Source organism: Camponotus floridanus, unplaced genomic scaffold (genome assembly GCF_003227725.1).
Source record: "Camponotus floridanus strain SB8 unplaced genomic scaffold, Cflo_v7.5 scaffold59, whole genome shotgun sequence".
In the NCBI taxonomy this organism is placed as follows: Eukaryota; Metazoa; Arthropoda; class Insecta; order Hymenoptera; family Formicidae; genus Camponotus; species Camponotus floridanus.
Window position 1 is genome coordinate 29619 of NW_020229758.1, and position 23382 is coordinate 53000.

Below are 23382 nucleotides of genomic sequence, written 5' to 3' on the forward strand. Positions count from 1 at the left end.
TGTGTAACCGAAATACAGTAACGTTGCCATAAAGAGTGAAAGATAGAAAACGGGGGGGAGGAGGGAAGAAGGAGAGAAAAATATGACACGAAAAGCGGTGAACTGGAGAAAGAGGCGAATCGTAAATGCGGAATAAACAGAGAGAAGCCAAAAGAGAAATGCAGCGAGCGAGATAAATAGAAAGGAAAACGAAGAGACGAGAGAGGGAGGGAGAAACGCGTGCACGAATGAAAGAGGGAGAGGGTTGTGTGGGCTGATCAAACACGGAGGGCAGAAGCAGGACGGAGTGCTTTACCGCGAAGCAAAGAGCAGAAAGAGAGAGAAGGACGTCAACAGAGGTGAGCGGTTAGAGGCAGAGAAAGAGAGGCTATAAATGTATACGGGATAGATAGAGAGGGTGGTGGGAGAGGCAGAGAGAGAGTCAGTAGTCAGCCAGGATGGAATTAGGTGGAAGCCCGCGGGAGACTGGTGCTCGTCCCCGGGGAATCTCCGGCCTCTGTAATCACCAGTTCGCCTATCCTATCCAATTCTGGTCGCACTCCTCTCGTCTTCCTCATCCTGCCTCTCTCTCGCGCATCTCCTTCCTCCCATCTTTCTCTTATCCCTCTTTCTCTTTTTAGTTTCTACTATCACTTCCTCCTTTGAACTTCTTCTTCGAGTCTTTCTATTTCGCGCAAAAGTCGCTTTTTTCTTTCATCTTTTTTTTTTAATAATTTTTATTGCTTCTTTTAGGTATTTTTTGTTGAAGAGAACTTTTTTAAATAATGAATATAAGAAAAAAGAGGGCAACGTGTTTATGTTTCAAATAAAATATCTGAAACAACAAAAAGCAAGAGTTACGGGCTCGATTAATTTGAACTCTAAAGGCTGCACAAAAATACTTCACAATCGTGAAGATCTTGCGCAATGACCGTACATAGTGTGTATACGTACAGTACGGGCTCTTTTCCGTCAAAAATTACGACTTTGCCATGGTGCTCGTATCATTTCTCGTTTGTCGGCGAAATTGACGATTGAGCGGAAACGAAAGTTTCGCGGTGCTCGTTTCGAGCCGGCTTGGTAGCCGGCCACATCCAAATTCCAATAGCGGACGTAAAAGGCACTCGAGTGCCGAAATATTGGCGTTGGTCGATGAGCAAAGAGCGTCGTTTCGCGAATCAGGAGATAGGATAAAACGCTCGAATCTACAGCAAATTTCGCTCCGCGAAATACGTGTCAGCTATTTCTACAAATTATTTATAATAAAAAGAATTTAAAAACGAAAATACCATGAAAATATATAAAACGGTTTTTTTTAATTTTTAATATTAAAAAAATAATCGCAACGATAAAATATCAAATTTCTATTTATCGAAATAATTATCCATTTTAACTTAGTATTGTTACATAAAATTGTTATATTTACAACGGACATCCGGTAGAATATCCCTGTAGGATATCCCGGTAGGATATCTTGGTGTAAAAAAAGAAAAAGATTACGATAACAAAAATGTTTGACAAACATTGTACCACACATTTACTTACTTGTCGCGATAAATAAAACGTCGTCTCTTTTATCGGATCAAACTGACTGCCATCGCGCGGTCAGGACATCACGAGCCAGTGGTTAGCCACGAAATAGCAAGCCATACCGATAGTATTGCTAGTGTAGTGATATAGGGTGTTGCTAATTAATGCACGATAATGAACCTGCGCGCGACCGAAGCTGTATTAATGGATTCCAATGCCCTCGTCATAACGTGGACAACCGGTAGGTAGTTGAACGGAGGATAATTGCGTTAATGGGAATATATTGGCCTGCATCGACAAGCCTTCGAACTATTCTGATTTATATTTTACCAAATTTTTTTAATATATAAATAAAGCACACAGACGAGAATCGTTTCGGATAAACTTGCCTTGTATCAAGTTTAAAATTCAATATTTTAAATCACATGTAAGGGATAGAGGAGAGAATCTTTTTTTTTAATTTTATTAATATCGATACAAATATTACTATATAAATGTTGGAATTTTATCGTATATTTATGCTAGTTTTGATGGGGAAAACGTAAAGAAAAAATGTGTATGTATCTGTCAAGTTAAAGTTTTTACGTTGATAATATCATTTTCGGTAATAATTGCAGAAATTGCGAAATGCAAAATCGATTGTATATTAGAAAAGTCTTAATTTATCAATTTGTACACATGTAGACACGGAAACGCACACGCACAGTTATTAGATCTGCATTATGTATCATATGTAAATTCGGTTGCCAGCGTGCATATGCATTTCTAACGGCAAGTATGAAGGAACGCCTAAATATACGCGATATATAAGCGCATTATAATTGGTGAGTAGGACGCAATGACCTGAATCATGTGCATTATGCCTCAGGAACGTGATTGTAATTTGTGCGTGCTCGCATAAATGCATAATTATCGTCCCGGAATTAATTTACACGCGCAGAAATGATTAACGATCCGGAGCTGGAGCGGCGCTTGCTTATCGATGATTATTATTCCAACCCCTCTCCTTTCCTCCCTTTTCCCACGTTAAACATTAGAACTAAAATGCAGTCGGTTGCGTTAAAGCTGTATGGTTAAATTAAAATTTGTATCAAACCATGCATTTTAATTAAATTATTTAAGTAAAAGAATTTTATAAAATATATGTGTTGGAAATGTAATAATTGTAATCCTTTGCACAATAACATAATATAATATTAATTGGCAATTATTTATAATGACGTATTATATTACATTCGGCTCTCGATTTTACGAAACACTTACTTATTTTCTTCAGATCGCAGTAATATCGGACAGACAGGAAACGGTTGCATTACCGGTACAATGTAAATTTCCGACTAAGCGTTTTAAGCCATTTAATCGTGGTTTCTCTAAAACTTAAGCTGCTATTAGTTTTTGCAGTGACAGCACTAAGTCCTCGCCGGCGGTCATAATCGTTATAACGCGCCCGCTAACTCGGATTAAGTTATCGGCCTCTCGTTAAATTATTGTCGACGAAGAGAACGCGGTTTCTGCATCGCGCAACATCCAATTACATCCATTGCTTATCTCTCATCACTCAATAAATGATGTATCGAAATCAGAATACGAAATTAAAGATATAAGCGTTTTTTACGTATTTTCTCTAATTATATCAATTTTTTATGGTGCATATGTCGATGTCGAAATTATTATGGAAAATATCAATAATACAGGCGTGAGTCGAAATAATATTTTAATAAATTATATACATCGGTTCTCAAAGATACATTCCTGAGAAGTGTTGCTACAAACTGCGACCTTCGCCACAAGGTTAGATCATCCGCATGGAATTAGGAGACGGGAAATAAAGTTGGCGAACTTTGATAGAGATCATTCGCGTGCTTTTTAATAGCACGCGGAAGGTATGAGGAAGGCGTATTCCGCAGGAAGGAGATAGCGCGCGCCCCTTATACAAAAGACATACTCGAGAACGCATTCCCGCGACGCGGCGGTATTCCTTTGAGAAGCGGCCACTCGTTGACAAGTCCGCAAACTTGGCGTCGCTTTTACGGCGATACGCGTCGCGCGACAGCGCGTCGATTTAAGAAATTCTCTTTCTCTACGTTCTATCTCTCTCGCACGAAAGTCTGCGCTCGCTCACGAACAATTGACAGATTTGCTTGCGAATAAATCAAAGTGATTATAAGAAAATATATCTGTGAAATTATTATAATTAAAATTATTATAAAATTATTAAAATAAATTTAAATAAAATTATAATAAAATTTAATTTATTAAAATTATTATTAAAAGTATTATTATTAATTATAAATAAAATGATTATTAAAATTATTATAATAAAATGTATTGAATTTATTAAAATAAAATAATTATTATAATTAAATTGTCTAAAAAATATTCACACAAAAAATATATAATAACTCTAATATTAAACATTATAAGATACAAGATAACAGTGTCTCTCATTTATATGAAATAAAAAATAGTATTATTCTGATATTACAATCCGACAAATGTACAGAATTGCGACCGAACGTCGTTGATGTGGCGCCGCGAAAGTCGGCGTGACAGGTACCAAAGCCCCTTCGCAATATTCCCGGGCCCTCAAGGAGGCAGATGCCTCGCTGACGGCGCCGGAGGGGGTTTGGCGGCGCCATCGCCGGCGGATGCTCGCGTCCCACGGGAGTCTGAGTCCGCGTCAGAGCTACCCTGGGTACGCGGTCCCTCGGGATCTTCCTCGACTTCCCTCCCGACAATCCTCCTTACCCTCCTTACATCTACCGCAGTAGCAGCGGCGGCCCTTTCCAATGGCGGCTGTCTGCCTGCCTGCCTGCCTGTCACGGACTCCAAGACGTACGACGGCTGCAACGCGGATAGAGATATCGCGCGCGGTCCGGATATAACCCGCAGGGCGCTCCTTTATTCACGCCGTATCGATTAATGACTCGCGGACCCTTGCGGACTTCCGTGAGGATTGACGCGTCCCGCGGGACGCGCCCCCGCGCAACCGGAAAGGGTTACCGGAAAGGGTTATCAACCCGCGGAATGGAACGAGACATGGAACGAGAGAAATTTCGTGCTGGTAAAATTGTTCAAAAGTTGCGTGCCAATTTCTAACTTCGAAATTTGCTTTTATGGTTTTATTAGATATTGATGTGGATAGGTTTCTATTCGTTATAATCATTTATTAGGTCACGTGAGCATTATTTTAAAACTTGAAGCCATTTCTATTTTAATCAGACTCGGTCTCCGAAATAAAGCACTTATCTAATAATTAATTTAATAGTTAATTTTGCAAACTGTCGAATTTATACGAAGAGTTTCCCTCTTTTTATTCTCAATTTTATAATTATTATATAGCGCTTAAACAAATTTGAATTAATTTAGACAATAAAATAATATCAATCGAAATGAAAAAAACGTTATTAATCGAAAGACGCGATATATTTTCATCGCGAAAGGCATTATCGAGAGACGGGGGGCAACTGGAATGATCCTTCTAGAAGGGGTTAAGCCGCAATATGCAGTTATCTTGCCGAGCATGCATGCCGAAGCTATAATAACACATCCGTTTAACGTTAGCCGCGGAGCTCGTGCCGAGATTGCAACCTGTATTTTCGTGAGTTTAAACCTCCCTCTCTCCCTCGCTTCGTCGACCTTCTCTCGGACCATCTTGAGAATGGCACCGTCTAGGCCAGGGCGTATTACGTGGCTTGTTACGGAACGACGTACGCGCGTTATAGGTATGTGCGCAGAGGGTGCCCTCGAGCCGATATAACCGATCCTACCCTCTCTACCTTTACGATTATTGGTTAAGACCAGGTCATCGTCAAATTGTTTACGATGTTTTACGGTAAATTGAATTCGGCCGACCATGCGAATCGCATTTTTCCAGAAATAAAATTTCTTTTTGCATCGTTAAATTACATTTAAACCCGATTAAGTGAGATCGCAAGGGACAGCTCATTTGATTCCACTTAAACAGGTATCTCACTTACCCAATTTCTCAATTATCCAGGTTTAAAACGCGCATGTCTCACTTATAGAGGTAATTATCAAATAAAATTACGTACATAAATTAGTATTCAAATAAACTTTATTATGCAAATAAGCACTATGTCATTACACATGTGAAAAAATGTACAATGTAATGCATTGTAAAAAAAATTTATTTAAAAAACATCTCATTTTCAATACGCAACGTTGCAATAAAAACGATAATAATCTTAGTTACGGAGGTTTTCTATGGGTATTCATGAGGTATTCATGAGGTTTTCGTCTCAATTATAGAGGTAATTATTGCTATGAATTGTTAAATATCAGTCTCAGTTAAAGAAACCGGGTATTCCTATTTATAGAGGTTTTTTGATGCAAAAATGTTGGGACCTCAGAAATAGTCTCAGTAATAGAGATTTCCCTCTTATCCAGATCCCACTTAATCAGGTTTAACTGTATTTTATTTAAGAAGAAAATATTTTACTATAGAAATGTGGAGGGAAATTTTTATATATATTTGAAGAATTAATGATAAATAATGGTTCTTGCGTCCAAAGCTGTCCAATAATTAATTTACCGGGCACGCAGGATCTTGGGACAATTAATATCAGTCTCAGTTAAAGAGATCGGGTATTCCTACTTATAGAGGTTTTTTGATGCAAAAATGTTGGGACCTCAGAAATAGTCTCAGTAATAGAGATTTCCCTCTTATCCAGGTCCCACTTAACCAGGTTTAACTGTATTTTATTTAAGAAGAAAATATTTTACTATAGAAATGTGGAGGGAAATTTTTATATATATTCGAAGAATTAATGATAAATAATGGTTCTTGCGTCCAAAGCTGTCCAATAATTAATTTACCGGGCACGCAGGATCTTGGGACAATTAACGAAACTCAAACTCGCCGAAAGTCCTCGGTTACACGATGATGGATGGACCATTAACCGCTATAGTATCGCGCCGGTTTGCAGGAAGCGTGGCTTGGCGTAAGACATGCCTGACAGCTGACAGAGTACGGAGGGCGCGAAGGCATACGATCAAAGGATGCGATGCCTTCGCGTCGTGTCTTCTGGAATATTTAACACCCATTGCCTTGTCTGCAGATTTGACACGCTTGTTGTTTCTCGTTGCCTGACGGCTAACGCGCGATTAGAGTAACGTTAGATCAGGAGTTTTCACGGGGAACATTTTTACGCATTCCTCTTATATTCGTGCGTTCTTTGAATTCTTTTCAATCTTCGACAGTTTTAGCGAGGAATTTTATGGCGAAATATATTTTTATTAATAATACAACTGCACTCTCTCTCTCTCTCTCTCTTTTTCTTTCTCTCTTTCTCTTTGCAGACAGAAAACAGCTGTATTTGTTTGACTTCGTAAATGTAATTTTCTGTGTGATTCGACAAATCAATTCTCAGCAATTAACAGAGAAAGTTTACGCGGTTTGTTAGCTTAATCAGCCGTTAACAGTGACAAATGTTCTCGTTCGGATAAAAGCTCAATAGCGTGATAGAACGAGGGACGCGTTGGAAACCTTTGACACCTTCGGAAACTCGACGAAACGCAATCGTTAGAGTGGCAAGTTTACGGCGCAAACTCAACTCGCAATACGACAACGAAAGAGCGAATCATTGCGGGGGGAAGGGGAGAAAGGGGTCCATGAGGGAAGAGGGGGACAGAGGGGGGTGACGGCGTTGGGGGTCGCAGCTATGCAAAATAACAAACGACCTGTTGGCCGCGCGGACGGGGGTGTAATTTTTTAAGTTTAATTCTGCGGTCCCACGTGACAAACGAGTGGCAGCACCGCCATCGTCCTTCGTGTCGACCGGGTATATTTTACGGCGAAAACACAGCTAGGTTGTTTCGTTTCCGACGATATAGCTTTTCGCGACTGGATAGTTTTGTAATTTTTCACAAGAGCTTTTTTATGAAAAAAAAATATATTTTTTAAGAGCTTTTTTTTTTTTAAAAAAATTATATATAACGATAGGGATTTGATACAAATTTTTTGCAGCGAAATTTATGAAACAAGAATGTCGCATTTATCATTTGTACTTTGTGGTAGCTGCAGATTCTGCTCTTTACCGGCGATATGCAAATGTATGTAATAGAATTAACGGTTGCATCTCTCTCTTTTCCTCTCTCTGTGTGCAGGGGACGAAGAGTGGGACGACGGCAACGAGCAGAATGTCCTGGAGGCGGCCGAACAGGATAACGAAACGACGGCGATTAAGCGTGAGTGTTATTTGTTAGACTGCCAGTTCTCTCTCTCATGGACTTTTCTTTAGTATTTACGTACAACAGGTGGCAGTGTTTGCACAATGTATCATGCGAGATAAATAAAACACATTTTCCACGCTTTATATAATAAAATCGCTAAAAATAATTAGACAAAAATATCTGAATTAATTAAATCATTTATTTGTGGATTGTGGATTATATGATATTTGCCTTTTACTCAGTGAATTAAAATAACATATACGTATAAACGTTGAAATTATATAATACAGCACGTTTAATTTAATAATGTCAAGCACAAATTTTCAATAATTAATTAAAAGATGAAAAATTTTCTTGCGAATGGAAAATATATATAATATTTTTTGATTGCATGTTTCAGAGGACGACGAAGAGGAGGAGGAAGAGGAGGAGTTGCAGCGGGCGTTCAGCCGTCAGTCAGAAGGTAAAAACTATTTTATTTAAATAAATAAAAAAATAATTATTAAAAAATCGCAATTTTTTCTCGCTTGGACCAGAATATCCATTTTCGTGAGGGTAAATTTTTCAAGTATCCAATTTGAATCGAACATGTTCTCGAAGCGCAGTCATGTAATAAATATACGATTTTTGTCGATTAAAATTGGAAGTAAAGTCAATCACTTGGCGCAATAAGAACCTTGTCCTTGTTTGCGTAATCATATAATAAATACACGATTTTTGTCGATTAAAATTCGAAGTAAAGTCAATCACTTCGCGCAATAAGAACCTTGTCCTTGTTTGCGTAATCATGTAATAAATACACGATTTTTGTCGATTAAAATTCGAAGTAAAGTCAATCACTTCACGCAATAAGAATCTTGTCCCGGTTTGCGTAACAATGCGGGAAGAAATTGCGAGAGAAAGAGAATGAGGGGACAGTCGTCGCTCGGTGCATTCCGGTGCATTACTCGAATTGCCCTACGGGCAGGCAACAATGCGTCGGGATGCATCGTCATTGTTCGAAGGTGTTCAAGAAGCGCGATCCCGCTATAAATCTCATGAATATGGGATTCCTTGGCCCCCGGAGGACTCGCCGGGACGCGCGACACGTACTCACCCCGAGCACGAGTGCACGTGCATCGAACAATGCGCTGCATCGCACATTTTTCGCCTCTTTCCGGTGCGCGAGTGATGAGGTGCGCATTCGCGCTCTCTGTCTTTCTCTCTCTCTCTTTCTCTCTTTCTCTTGCTCTCTCAGCGGAATGACGGGATTTTTTAATTCTCGTTGCGGTCACGGGACTGTGGTGCGCCAAATATGCATGTTGGATTATTTTATCGCGAAGTACTTCATCGGCATTCGAGGTCAATGAGAAACGCAACGCGTGCGAGAGCGTGGAATATATTTCGCATTTTTTTAAATAAAATTATTATAAATTTATCTCTCGATAATAGAAACGTTGAATAGCGTCTACTTGAAATTCTCGTATCGATCGAGCCGTGTCATTCTTTTGCAAACAAACGCGACCGAAATCTTAGAGTTTAGGTTCAATTAATTCGTTTAATTTTCGATAAACGAGAGTCATCGATATAAATTTTCAATTGTCGCCGATGGCACGTTGCAACTAACGGGAGAGATTAAACGAATAGTATCCCTCTCGCGACGTCTACTTTTTCGTTTCTTCAGAGTCCCCCGATAGTTTCTACTATCCCAACTATTTTTGCGCTAAGTAAAATTTCCGCGTCCCTCGTGTGCGCGGGCGGCGCGGCGTTGTGCCCTAAGGTACCGTCCCTGTTACGTAACTAGCGAAACTGTCTCGAAAGATTCGTATCTTTCCCAAGTATCCAGCAGTTTTCCTCCCCGAGGAGGCCGGGAAGATCAAACCTTTATCCGCTCCCCCGTACATATATACGGCTCGATTATTATTTCAGCTTCGCCTTTCGCAAAGTGTACTTGCGCGCGCGCTTTATACCCGGAGGTAAAACCGGCTTGGAGAAGCTCGCGGAGAACGAGGTTGCCTCCCGCAGGAGGCGGCCCGCGCTCCCGCGGGAGATGCCTCGTCCGTCTGCTTACCTGAAAACATCGGGCTCTGCCTTCGCTTCTTTAATGCTCTGTGTACCTATGCCGCTTATTAAACCATTGGGACATCGTTATTCTTTCTCTTTTTTTTTCTCTCTCTCTCTCTTTTATTTTCCGATCCGAGAAACCTGCCTCCGCTCGTAATGATTTGCTAATATTGTTGATTACTGAAACTAGTTTTGTGAGTTTTTTTTTCTCTAGCATTTTTTAAAGGCTAAAGGCTTAAGGGTTTACGTTTCTTTCATGTCAGCTTTAGCTTGAACGAGAAGACGAATCTTTCCATGCGTGATAAATGTATGCGAGATTTGTAGAATCTTTTATACTTGCATTATCGTAAGATAGGAACCAAGTACACCTACTTTAAGCAAAATACGTAACGAGAATACCGGGTCAAAGTATCTGCCAAGATATTAGCGTCGAAGTTATACGTTTCACTTTCGAGTCCTCAAAGTTTGCCGTTCGACCCGGCAAAACATAATTGGGATGACATATATCGGAGATGTATTCTGGTATGTTTTATCGAAAAACTTTTTGAAGCTGGACGTCATGTGTCGTCCCGATAAAATTCAAAAAATATCCATCCATTTATCTATCGTATCGATAAGAGTATCAGCGTATAAGGAATAAGAAGAAGAAGAATCTTGGCTATCTTTGACGGGTCTGCGAGTAAATTCTCTCGCTCGCGTAGAACTCGGTTTATTTTCGCCATTGTACGTACATTTTCGAGGCCTTGTCCGGACGTATTAATAATTCAATAGACGATTTCGGCATGCCGCGAGACGCAATAACGCGTTTACTACTCTAATTTATTTAAGGCAAGGCGATAATTAATGCGCTGCACATTCGCCCTGCGGCGACAAGAATTTCTAACGCTTGTGACGCGCTATCTAACCATGCGATTACTCCGTCGAGACGTCTCTGCATTCTAGAATTGCAGAAACGCATCGATCCCTTCGAGATATCAGCTTAAATAATATTTAAGCACTTATAAGCGCAACATCGCAAAATACAAAATAACCTGTCACAATAAATATGTAAGATCTCTTTTACATTTTCTTCCTCGCATATATTTGAAGAATGTAATTTAATGATAGTGAATCTATATAAATAACATATTTATTGTATTTTAAATTTTGACCTGTTTTTCGATAATACTCGGTAACTTGTTACATCGACGTATTACGCATCTGCAGCGAGTTGATATTGTTTTCGTGTTTGAACCACGTCAAAGCGCTATTTGGAAAGCATATTGTTGGTCGATATAAGGGGATTTTGGTTACGAGATAATATATCGACATAATATGCAGCGCAGGGATCACCTTCGCCACCTGCGCCACCCTATCAGCATTTCAAAAGGAATTGGCTCGCGCGGCAATTCTTCTCGTCGTATTAGAAACGGCTATGACGCAGATCTTTTAAGCCGAAGCTTGCCAAACTTGAAATAGCGTTTTTCGATATATATTTTTTTAAATCAAAAAAGATAGCAATTACTCACGAAACACGTTCGTATTTCGCACATGCATTTTACATAGTTAGCATTTATATAATTATAATTATTAAATATAATTAAAAACTGAGAGAGCATAAGGAGAAAATGTCAAATATATTGTTAGATTAAAATTGATGAAAACGTAAATTTGAAATTTCCGAATCGGCTAATAATATGCGTACGTTTGCAAAGATACAAGATACCTTGAACATGACACCTCGACTCGCGCGGGACATCGCTAATGACTTCACAACGAGCTTCCGGTAACACGACGGAGGCAAGCGTTCAAACATCCCCGCGCGTTTGTGTATTATTATCATTATCCGGGGAATATCGGTTTCTCCTTCCTCTCCTAACAGTGCGCGCGGAGAAAGGAGCAGGGATAGAGAGGAAGGGAAAGAGCGTGCGAGAGAATGCAGGTTAACGCCTTATTGCAGCCAGCCGCCAGTTGAAGAAACGATGATAGAAAGAGAGAAGAAGAAAAAGAGACAGAGAGAGAGAGAAGAAGAGAGAGAGACAGAGAGAGAGAGAGAGAGAAATCGACCTTTGAAGGGCCGCTACAAGTCACCCCCGTCGGGACTCGATTATTCAGCCGGTCGAGTTATACACCCGCGAGCTTTTTCCCTTTCTCTTTATTTCTTATTATTACACGCGAACATAGCCAATTAGCGATCGCCGATGTTCTTAGTCCCTCAGCATTCTTTTTTTTATTTATTTTTTTTTAGGGGATACTCAATCTTCTCGTGCATTAGATTCCAAAATTCACAAGCAACCAAAATGATAGATAGAAGATATTATATTCAATTTAGAGAGAATCGATTTTAATAGATTTTTAATAAAGTACTTTTGTCCTCGATGCGCACACGTATTAAAAAATAATTATTAGAAAAAATAAAATAAATATTAGAATCATTTTTTTTCAGTCAATTTTCAACATAATTGCGAGTTTATATACTTTTGATTCGGCCGATGACCGACTCGCGTATATATAACTCTCTTATCTTTCCCGTAAACGTCTCTCTTCGTTTCGTTGACGAATCACTGGTGTCTCGGCGAAAAATAATGCGAGCTAAATTACAAGGCGCGCAAAACTTTGGCGTAGAAATTGTCGGGCGGATAAGCGAAAAGTTGCGGAGCCCGCTCTCGTGACAGATTGAAATCTCTGACATTAAGAAAATGGGGGATCTCGAATCCCGATGGGGAAAGCCGGCACAACTCCTCGGGCCCGATGGTGGGTGACGGAGGCGGCGGCGGTCGACGGGGAGAAGATTGTAACATCACTCGGAATATCCTTCCCTCTCGCGAATTGTCTTGCAGGATTTTGCGATAATTGCTGTGACAGATTCGATGGAAATTCGTGACGCGGCGAAAAAAGGAAGAATACTTTGCTTGTCGAATCGTAGCAGATCATACTTATTGCTCGAAATTGTTCACATCATACATAAATAATTAATACATATAATCTTATTTATTTTGCATTTCTCAATAACTTGTTTAAAAAATGTATAAAAGGAGGGATTTATCCTATCCTCCAGGTTTTTTATTTCGAAGAATAAAATGAGATGTAAAAATAACAAATGAGATATAAAAAAAAGAATATATAAATAATACGATTCGTGTCTTCAAATGCAACTGTGATTTACTATTGCAAGAAATAGAGAATATAAAATAATGAACGTAAAACACACACATAATCGTGCGTTCTTGATCTTGACTTCCCTCTGGGAAGTTGGAAAGTCCTGTAGAGCCGGTCGGTACAGCTGCGACCGAGCGGAGGCTGCGAGGAGAGTAAAGAGGAGGTGGTCGGGGGGGGTTTGGGAGGGCACGCTCCGAGGGTGCGGCAGGGGATTGGGAGGGGAAGGAGGGTATATTATGGGGAATGCCAGGGGAATCCCGAGGGACTCTAAGAGCAGCCCCGTGCGCATGCGTCGAGCTGATTAGTTCACCTCCTACCCCACCTCTCCTCACTCCCTCGTTGCTGTCCTCTCTCCCTCTTTCACGTTCCCGAGTGCTGGCAGCGCCAGAGGAGAGCACGGACTCCCTCGGGACTTGGCCCCGCTGCCTCTTCGCGCTCACCTACCCTCTTCTCTTCACCGCTGCATCTCTCTCTCTCTTCTCTCTTCTCTCTCTTTCCCTCTCCTTCACCCTCCTCTCTTTCTCTACCTCTCTATCTTTTCGTCTCTTTTCTTCTTTTCTCGCGCGTTTTCTCTCTTTACTTCTTTTGTATCTCTCAGTTTCTCCTCTCTCTTCGCGGTTCCCCACCTTTTCCTTTTTACGTTGTTGCGTCTTATGTATTCCCGATGCTAGCACCTACTAATAAAACTAACTCTTTCTTCCTCTTTCCACACCCCCATCCTATCCATTCTCTGCCATATCTGTCTTCATCCCGCTTTATATCTCTGTCCGGCGGTCCCTCTTCTCGCTTCATCCCCTTTATCCTATCTAGAGTTTCTCCTTCTCGTCCACTTCCTCCCCTTCGTCGGGCTTTCCACGTTTTACGTCTTATATTCCCAATACAGCGTCCGCTAATAAAGCTGTATTTCGCAAACCCCGGTGGATTCTCCGAACATTTTGGGAAATCGCGTTTCCATGGTGCGGTCGCAATTGCATGTTTCGTCGGGTCGATGATGAGAGATCCTCACGAGTGACGTGCTATTGACAAAATGCAGAACAATTTTCCGTTTCCATCGCATTTCCTCGAAGGAGCGCTCGATCACATGGCACTGTAGAAATATGTAGCGAACTCGTCATTTTCATCTTCGACGAAACTAGAAATTTTTACGATTCATACATCCTGCCAGAGCTCTGTTCAATCGAGAAAATGATAGATTTTTCATTCGTAATTCCCTTCTCTTTTATTTGATTCGTTTCCCTTACTTATTACATTTATTTTAATCGTCGTATTTGCGATATACAAGATACAAGTCCCGAATAAATATTTGTCTAAGGACGAAACTTTCTCGATATAAAAGTAAAGTAAAATAACCAGTCGATCATCTAATAGTAATGCTATCTGGGACTCGATCGATTTTTCGTTTATTCTCGCCAAACACATTCACATCGTAGCGGATCTTTCGTGTGACAAGCAGGCAGAAGTCACGAGTCTCAACTGACTCCTGATCCAGAAAGTAAGGAGAACTGGCTTTAGGTACAATAGCGCTTTCTCGACGCGACTGTACTTGGCGATATAAGGGTGTCCCAGGTGACGAGCTGCCTCGGGCCGTAGCGCACAGCTCCTACGTATCCCTCGGGACCGACTCCAGGTCCCTCTATCTCTCTCTCTCACCTCCCTCTCGCTCCGCTCTTCCCGTTGTTCATCCTCTTCATCTCCCGTTTCTCCTTCCCCTGTCCTTCTCCTCCTCCCTCTACGTAAAGCCACACGATGAATCCTCTCCGCTGTAACTGTATTCCACCTACGCTTACACCCACGCGCTCGTGTACACCCGCGTTTCCGCGAATACGGTCAAATTCGCGAGAGGCACTCGAACGCATCGCGGGTAATCCGTCTTCTTTTTCCGATTGCATTCTACGGTGATGTGCGCGCGGAATCGAAAGCGTACTTTGCAGCCTCCCAGACGGACGTACCGAAGACGAAGGAAGCGGTAAACATGGAAAATATGTGTGACACGATCTCATTATAAACTCGCTCCCTCTCGACGCCACCATACGCCTTGTACGTAATACAATTGCATCGACGCACCATAAACTACAAGTACGCAGCTGCGCTCGCGATCGCGAGAATTTAGGTCGATCTACGCGCAACGTGTTTACGTGCGATGCAAGGAATATGTTTATCGGACAATCTGCACCAAGAAACTTTGAGGGTTTCGTCACCAATTAAAAAAAATATTGACAAATTACTTAATATCATTAAAATTGCAATTTTTATATAACGCGATTATACAAGGGGTTTAACAAGGTTACCTATTTTATTATAATTTTATTATAATATCTATAATTTTTGATTATGATTTCTAAGTTAAATTTTAGAATAAAATTTATTTTAAAACATATAAATAACGATCTATTTTTTTGCGAGCAACATTTTGATCGAAACTTGATTCCGAATGTGTTCTTTGCGAAACGTTACTTTTCTGATAAATCATGTCCCTTTGCGAGGATACTTCCCCAAGAAGCTCGGCCGAGTGAAACGACATTGCGCGGTGACATTTTGGTCGGGCTTTAAGTTGAACAATCCGCGTCTGGCGGCCAGGAATGGCGAACTCTCTTCTTTCGAGTGCGAGATTAGCGCGACATTCCGGAGATTAGTTTGGCGACTGTAATCGCGGCTTCGCTCCGCTGGTGGATAACCGACAAAGGGGACCGCGAAATACCACCTGTTATTTCTCTCCGGCGAACGAATGAGAGAGTAACTTTGCCAGTCGCGCTTGTAGATAGGCCCGCGAAGGGAAGAAGGATGAAGATGAAAACTCGTCTAATAACTACGACTAATAACTCGTGGCATTCGTTCGCCTTCTAGGCGCTCTTCAGCTTCAGCTCAGGTAAAACTTAGTAACTTGAGGAGATAAAAGGTATCAGAGTATCTCGAGTAACTATCCTTCTAAAACCTGCGCGTATTATGACGATTTTCTTTTTGATTTTCTCGTTCCCAATCTTCACTTGATGGTTTTTAGCGTCTGTAATTGCTTATTAATACATGCTATTTTCTTGTAATCTGAAAGAATCTTCTGAAAATGTCTAAATAATAATTAATTAAAATAATAATAAATCTTATATATCATATTTGAAGATATAAAATAAATTATTTTTTATCTTATATGAGTTGCGAAAATAATTTTAAAGCATCAACATTCGCGGTCCCCTTTTAATAACATTTTTCCAGCATTAATAAATTGGCGGTATTTATATTATGCAAAAATGTATAACGCTATCGCGACTAATGTCATTAACGAAATCGGTCGCGACGATTAAATTCACAGCACATCGAAACAGCGAACTTTCTCGCGACCGTGGAATACATTCGAGATGTAGCGGGAATGGATTTTGGTCGATGACGGGGTACATCGGGTGCAGCTTTCCTATCGAAATATAACGGAACGCAATCGGGAGAGTATCTGGGGACCCAAGGGCCGAGCGGGACGCGACCCAACTTTAACTTTTGCGCGAACATACGGTATCGGGTACCGTGCGCTAACTTTATGCTAATATTCCCTTCTTCGGGTGTACATACCGGCACTTCGTACAATGAAAATCCACGTCGTCGAAAACTCGTCCGCCTGGTTACTTTTCGCAGCCTGCGAATCGAGTTTAGGATGTTTGGCGAATTAAAGGAACGTGTTATTTTTACAATCCGCGCGATATCGTGCTAAAATACACCGTAAAAATAAAATTTGTGTTTCCCATAAATTTATATAAATAATTAATTAAAAATAAATTAAAGTGAATAATTAAAATATATTAAAATATATTAAAATTATAATAATGTATTAAAATAATATATTAAAATAATATATTAAAATAATATATTAAAATAATATATTAAAATATAATATATTAAATATATTAAAATATATTAAATTAAAAATTAATGTCGAACTTTCAATGTTTTTCTTAATTCTCAATATTTCGTAAAATGGCACGATGCAATATTTATTTACATCTCCCAATGATATGCTCTTACTTTAATATGATATAATAGCGTAAAAAATTTTTTTAAATCAGTTTTTTATATTTGCAAAGTCGTGATATCTAAAGCTTAACTTTTCACTAGTCAAGTTAGTAAGGTGGCTCCGAGATAACGTTCTTTTATAAGTTGAAATTGCGCCCGGCACTCCCGCAAAGTTCGTACTACGGCATGCGGGATGAGTCCTAAAGGAGTGCACACACTTGCGTGCCGTAAACGCGGACGTTACGTGACCGTAAGCTCTCGCGAAATCAGTTAAGCGGAGAATTAGTGCGCCGGCGAACTCGAAATTACGACGCGTACACGTGGCTTTTGACATGGTCGAGAAGGGTGGAGCGCGGGGCAACCCCTTGACAAACACGACTGCGTTGTTGTCCGGGAGGGCCGCGTATAAATTTTGTCGGGTGGCACGCTTCATTTAAGTACGCCGGACAGCGGTCAGTGCTTAAAACCGCTTCAACTTTTGGTTTAATTCGAGACACGGGGGCGGGGGGAGGTCTTGATATAACGTACTAGGATCTTGAGTGTCTTTTTTTAAACAGATCGAAGAGGAAAAATGAAGGGATCCTATGAATAAAAATGAAGCAAATATTTCTAACAGAAGCAAAAAGATATTGCGGATTTTGACATGAATAATATTTTTAATATCCAATTTTACATATATGCGAGAAAATATCTACGATTTTAATACATATATGAAATTCGTACTTTTTATTATTTATATCTTTCCATATCGTATTTCTCTTATGGGAGCAATTACTTGTTTCAAGCACAAGCGCGAAACATTTTAATCATATTTTTCAACGTGCTCCATAAATAAAAATGTCTCTCAGTAATTTCTTCATTTTATTTATACGGTCTAATATCTGTATCATTATTCTAAGTGGCGATGACAAAGTCGAAATGCAAATCGGAATATATATATATATATATATATATATATATATATATATATATATATAGAATGATAAAATTGTACGTACTCGAAATAAAGAAAATGTCATTCGCATTTTTTTACTAAATTATCTCTCGAAAAATCGATCATGTATAAGTGATAACGAGATCCATATCGCGTCTCCATCGAGCGGAACATCGAAAAAATTAATTCCTATGAGAAACCAATGTCACATATAGACGCATATACATACATAAATATAGTCATCCGGAGTATATATATATATATATATATATATATACATACATATATATATAATATATATGTTATATATATACATGTATATATATGTGTGTGTGTGTGTGTGTGTGTGTGTGTGTGTGTGTGTGTGTGTGTGTGTGTGTGTGTGTGTGTGTATATGTGTGTGTGTATATATATGTATGTATGTACATACAGCAAGGATACAGAGCTGATAGTCTTGCAACGGCAAAGTACAAGGAACAACCAGCTTTCTCAGAAAGAAATTAAAGTTTTCCCCAAGGTATAGTCTTCCTCTCTTTACCTCTCTTTCTTGCCTTTCCTCCCTTTATCCGTTTCTATCTCTGTCTCTCTCTCTGTCAATCCATTTCTCTCTTTCTCTCTTCTCTTCTCTTCTCTTCTCGCTATCTTACGTCGAGTCTCGCTGTTAGGGCTGGCAAGGTCGAAGGATACTGCCGTAGAACGTCGTGGGATGCCGTAGGGTGGTCGTAGGGTGGCATCGGCTAGCCCATTGCTATTGTTTGTGACGCTCCCCAGGGACGGGCCTGCCCTTAACAGTGGCATGTGCCGATGACACTGTACCGGGTGTCCGCGATATCGAGGCTCCGGTGGTCTCGATGTGTCCGTTTCGATTGTTAGACGATCCAAGCCAGTATCCTACGGGATTATTAAACCAATGATCGTCGCGCGTTTCTCATTATCGCGCAAAATTTTGCAAGCAGACGCGTGAATGAAAATTTTGATCACGCCTCTTGACTTCATCGTTTTTTAAACGAACACGTGTTTGCCAGCATCTATTTTTAGACACCAGTGTGATGCGAGACTATCTTCGCGTGTACATTCAAATTGCATAGTCACGAATTATGAAAATTTATTCCGCGCGTGCTTCATTATGCCATACCGATGGTCCCGAAATTAGCTTGCGGAAATACGAGTGTGCCAGCGGTGTCTATTATTTCCGGGCGAATTAGCCGGTTCAAAAGTCGTCAGCGGCGCCGGCAACTGCAATTCCATTTTCCGACGAAGGGACCGCACACCCGTGTTTTATTTCGTCGGCGGTTTCGGCGATGATATCGGCCGAGACGACCAATTAAAAACGTATCAGCCAAACAGGGCGCTTCGAATTTGAACGTCGGTCGAATTGAAGCGGCCCGAAAATGTGAATTTTGACTTGTCGTTTTCATTCAGCGAGATTGATGCCAATCGTAACGATGTAAAAGTGAAAAAAAATTTTTGCGAAAATTACTCCCAGCTTTGTAATTCTGGCTGTATATACATATATAAAATTCAATTATAATATGAAATGCAACTATATTATATTTCTGTATAATATTATAAAGAGGAAAAAATTTTTAATCTCGAAATGATCATCGCGCAACCTTATCCATTCTAGATTAAAATTATAATGCTACCGATTTTAATAAAGAAAATAACAGTAAGGAATAATAAGACGTACGGTTCACGCAATGATAGAATTGAGCGTGTCTCGTTAATGAGGCAAATATAAATTATAGGGTAAGTTTACCATAATAATTTGTATTGTCACGTGACGCTACTGCTCTCCCAATCTAGGGGTCGCCGGCGCTTAATTGGGCTGTCATTACGACGCCTTGTGGGACTCGATTTAAATTACGTAAAACGATAGCGCGACGTTAATGATAAAGCGACGACACGTGTAATGTAAAAATTATTTTTCCGTCGCACGCTCCTCTTTCCTATAATTATATTTCCTGTACACGTTACAGCGCGAAAAAACCACAAAAAACACAGGAGAATTATAAAAAGAAAAAATTCCCCATTCTAAATATCGTCCCCGATATATACGCGCCTGTCTGAGATTCGATTGGAAACGTAGTATCGCATTATTCGAGTAGCAGTCAAATATACCCTGCCGTCGATGCTAAGTACCTTTACCGTGCTTTACCGGTAGATAATAGCTATGTAAAGAGCGTTCGATACCGTGTCGGAGTCGGGCATCTTTCGCGTCGCCCGTTCCTCGGGCGAAATTCCAATTCCGGCGGAATGAGAACCGCAACCGTGAGAGCCACTGGCGCGATCCCGCGGGACCACTGGGAGCAGTGGGAAGCCTCTGTACCCGTGCTGGGGCTATACCGGGCTACGCCGTGGAGAGGGCGCTCCCCAAGGAGGTAATTACCCTCCCTGCCGCCGCCCGACCACCCACAAGCCATCGCAACTTCAACTCCTGCCGGAGTTACATGCTAATACAAAACCAAAACCGGTTCCCAACAGCTTCGCTCGCCGCTACGTCGAATTCCCAAAATTCATATACATACGTATATATGTATGTACATGTATGTACCGCGTGTATATATATATATATATACGTACAATGACGATGGCCACGGGGGCGGGTGAAAAATGATGCTGGATGTCGCGATGCAATCGATTCCTAGTATTTACGCGTAATATCTGACCTGGGGAGGATGCGCTTAATAAACGCGTAAGAATTGCGGCCGCAATTTTTTCGCAAATTAAATCATCCTTGCAAAAAGAGAATCATGACAAGAGAGAGCGTTATCCACGTTAAGGGATTTTCGTTACCGCATAATGTTGGCGTATCATAACGCGGCGCGATAGGGGCTCGCGAAAAAACGCGAAAATGCATACGTTGCTTTAAACGTGAAAACAGCGGGATTAATTCTGCATCCAAGGATAATGAAATAATAAATACGTGACGACTGGAAAATTAGCATGCTGCGCGCGAGTTACACATATTTTTGCGTTTTCAGCCTTTCCTTTTTTCTCGCCCCTAAAAAAAAAAAGAGAACAATAATGATTATTTCACGCGAAGGAATCTCCGTATTTTTTTTTCCAATTTCCCGCATTCCACTTCGTTATAAGAGCGAGAGACTCGCGGAGTTTGTTTTTTCCGCAAAAAAGGGGAGGGAGAAAAAAACTTTTATATCCCATCTGAAATTTTTATTTTATATTTCGTGCCGCGCGTTGCGGGCCGCGTCGCTGCGCGGCCAATTCGTTTTTTAATTGGCAAATTTATTTGTCGCGTTCCGTACACGCACGTCCGCCGAAACCGTCCGCGCAACGATACAAGAATATTACGATTTTACGTCCGCAACGCGCGTATCACGCTCGATGACATCCTAGTCGCACCGGAATGTCGGCCGTAATGGTTCGATTTAGGCGTCGAATCGAAGCGATTTTGCGAAGGGCGGCTTCCCCTCCGCGACGCGAATTAAATATATATATTCGGCGCGACAAATCCGGGGCGAAAAGTCGCGGATCGCGAGCGCCTGGAAGCGAATATAGGCAGGTCTTTTCCTTCCTTGTCTCTTGTTTTTTTTTTTTTTTTTTTCATTTTGGTTTTCGCGATCCGCTCGGTGCGCGTTTCAGTAACAACGACGAACTGATTACCAACGCGCCGTCCCAAGCGTGAGCAGCCTTGGAACTCCCAAAAGTCATACTCGTAAAAAAAAAAAGACTATTGTGCACCGCGGACTTCCGGGTTATTTATACGAGTTATCTCGTCCCCGAAGCGCCCGCGAGCCGCCGCGCCGGAGTTGCAGTTGCAGCTGCAATGTTCGCACCGTGACTTACGAGCGATGATAATTCCAGCAGCTTGAGCGCCACGGTCTTAACGTTTTATTCCGCCGCGGTTCTTGGCACAACGTCTTATCAGTGAGTTATTCGCGTGACGTTACAATGCGGAGGAGAAATTAAATAAGGATCGCGGACATCCTTAGAAGGTTTAATTGTTGACGGGGCATTGTCGCGCCCCGGCAGGTGACGCGGCTGCAATTTCGTCCCTCGGTGATAAGAGGAAGACGTGCGATTGCCTTCTTCCGTGATCTCGATTTCAACTATCATTTATCTGTGAATAATCACAAAAAGTAATACAAAACCTTGAAGAATTTCCAAGAAAATGTTAGAAACTTTATAATAATAATGCATAAGCTACGGTATATTTTTTCGAATCGACATCAGGCAATTTTTCCATAGATATTGGCTCAATTTTCCCCGAGTAAGTCGTCTTACGCTTTAAATATTTAATAAGAACAATTCGCAAAGCAATTAACTTATGGAGAATGCGGTAATAAAAGCGACGCGATAAATAATATCGACACCGTATGGGAGACGTAATTTCTTTTCTCATTTTTTTTTCGTCGTATCAATGCGGACGGCGTAAAGTTCGATTATCGATGCGAGTCGGGCGCGCTTTGGTCGCCGCGGTTGTTTCCCGCAAGTTGTGCTTAAAGTCGCGCGTATTCCGGTGGGAAATTTGAATTTTGGCTGGTCTTCCTCGCATGTTATATACACGTGTATGCGTGTACATGTGTGTGTGTTTGCACGCTGGTCCAAGGCGGTTCGGTCTCCTATGCGCAGGAATGGGCTGTGGGAGCCAATATCACCGGGGTATGGCTCCCGCGGGATCACCGCCACGCCGCTCTTTTCCACCCTTTCCCGTATTATTCGCGTCCGCGCGAACGGCATCATCTGCGGCGCAGGCATAGGCCGCGCGCGGCGGCGTATCTCTCCGAGCTCGTTCCGCACGATCGCCCGAAATCCCATGAAAATTTCAATGCGGAATCCCTATTAAGGGCCCGGAGAGCGGGCTGTGTGTGTGTGCATGTGTGCGTGTTGATCTGGGCGTCGAGCTTGGGACCGGGACGAACGAAAATGATCTAAAACACTCTTTATCAAATAGAGTTGCTTATATCGCGCCGGTCTCCCTAAATCGTAAACCTCATCAATTTTTATAATTAATAAATATTGACATCTAATAAAAAACATGAATAAATGAAAAATATGTAAGAAAATATGAAATATATGAGCAATAAGAAATAATGTTGTACTGTTGTTGTTTAAAATGTTTTAAAAAATCGTACGATTAGGATTAATGTAACTTGACTAATGACTGTATATTTCTGATAAGAATCTAACAATGTAAAATTTTATTCCTTATTTTTATATTTTTCTAAAAGTAGATTTATTGTAGAATATTTTACATTTTCATTTTATATATATTTTTATTATAAAGATAAATAGATTTATAAATAAATATCTATTTATTTTTTAAACTATAGCAGCACAAGGTTTTTTGAGCAGTATCTAAAAATTTATTGTCCCAACTATACATATAATTTTCCTATCTTAATCATTGAACGTGAAAGTTTTTTCTAATAAAAAAGAAAGAAAGAGATGCATTTTAAAATAAAAAAAACATACTTTTTTAAAATTAGGCATCCGTGATATCATGACATGATAATTGTGCTTGGCATATAATATTTAATATATAAGAATAATATTTAAGATACAATTTATATATTAATTAAATAAGTTATTGGAAAAAAAAATATATA

General features: G+C 40.5%; 1 protein-coding gene across 2 annotated transcripts in view; it reads left to right on the plus strand.

Annotated features, from left to right (window-relative positions):
* LOC105255972 (zinc finger protein 423) overlaps window positions 1-23382 on the plus strand; it is a 78132-nt gene that overhangs the window by 2103 nt on the left and 52647 nt on the right. Inside the window, exons 2-3 of one of the 2 annotated variants that reach the window (XM_020029008.2) lie at window positions 7639-7719; window positions 8105-8167. In XM_020029008.2, the coding sequence (XP_019884567.1) occupies window positions 7639-7719; window positions 8105-8167 (144 nt within the window). The remainder of the gene's footprint in view (window positions 1-7638; window positions 7720-8104; window positions 8168-23382) is intronic. The other variant, XM_025412912.1, reaches the window with a different exon arrangement.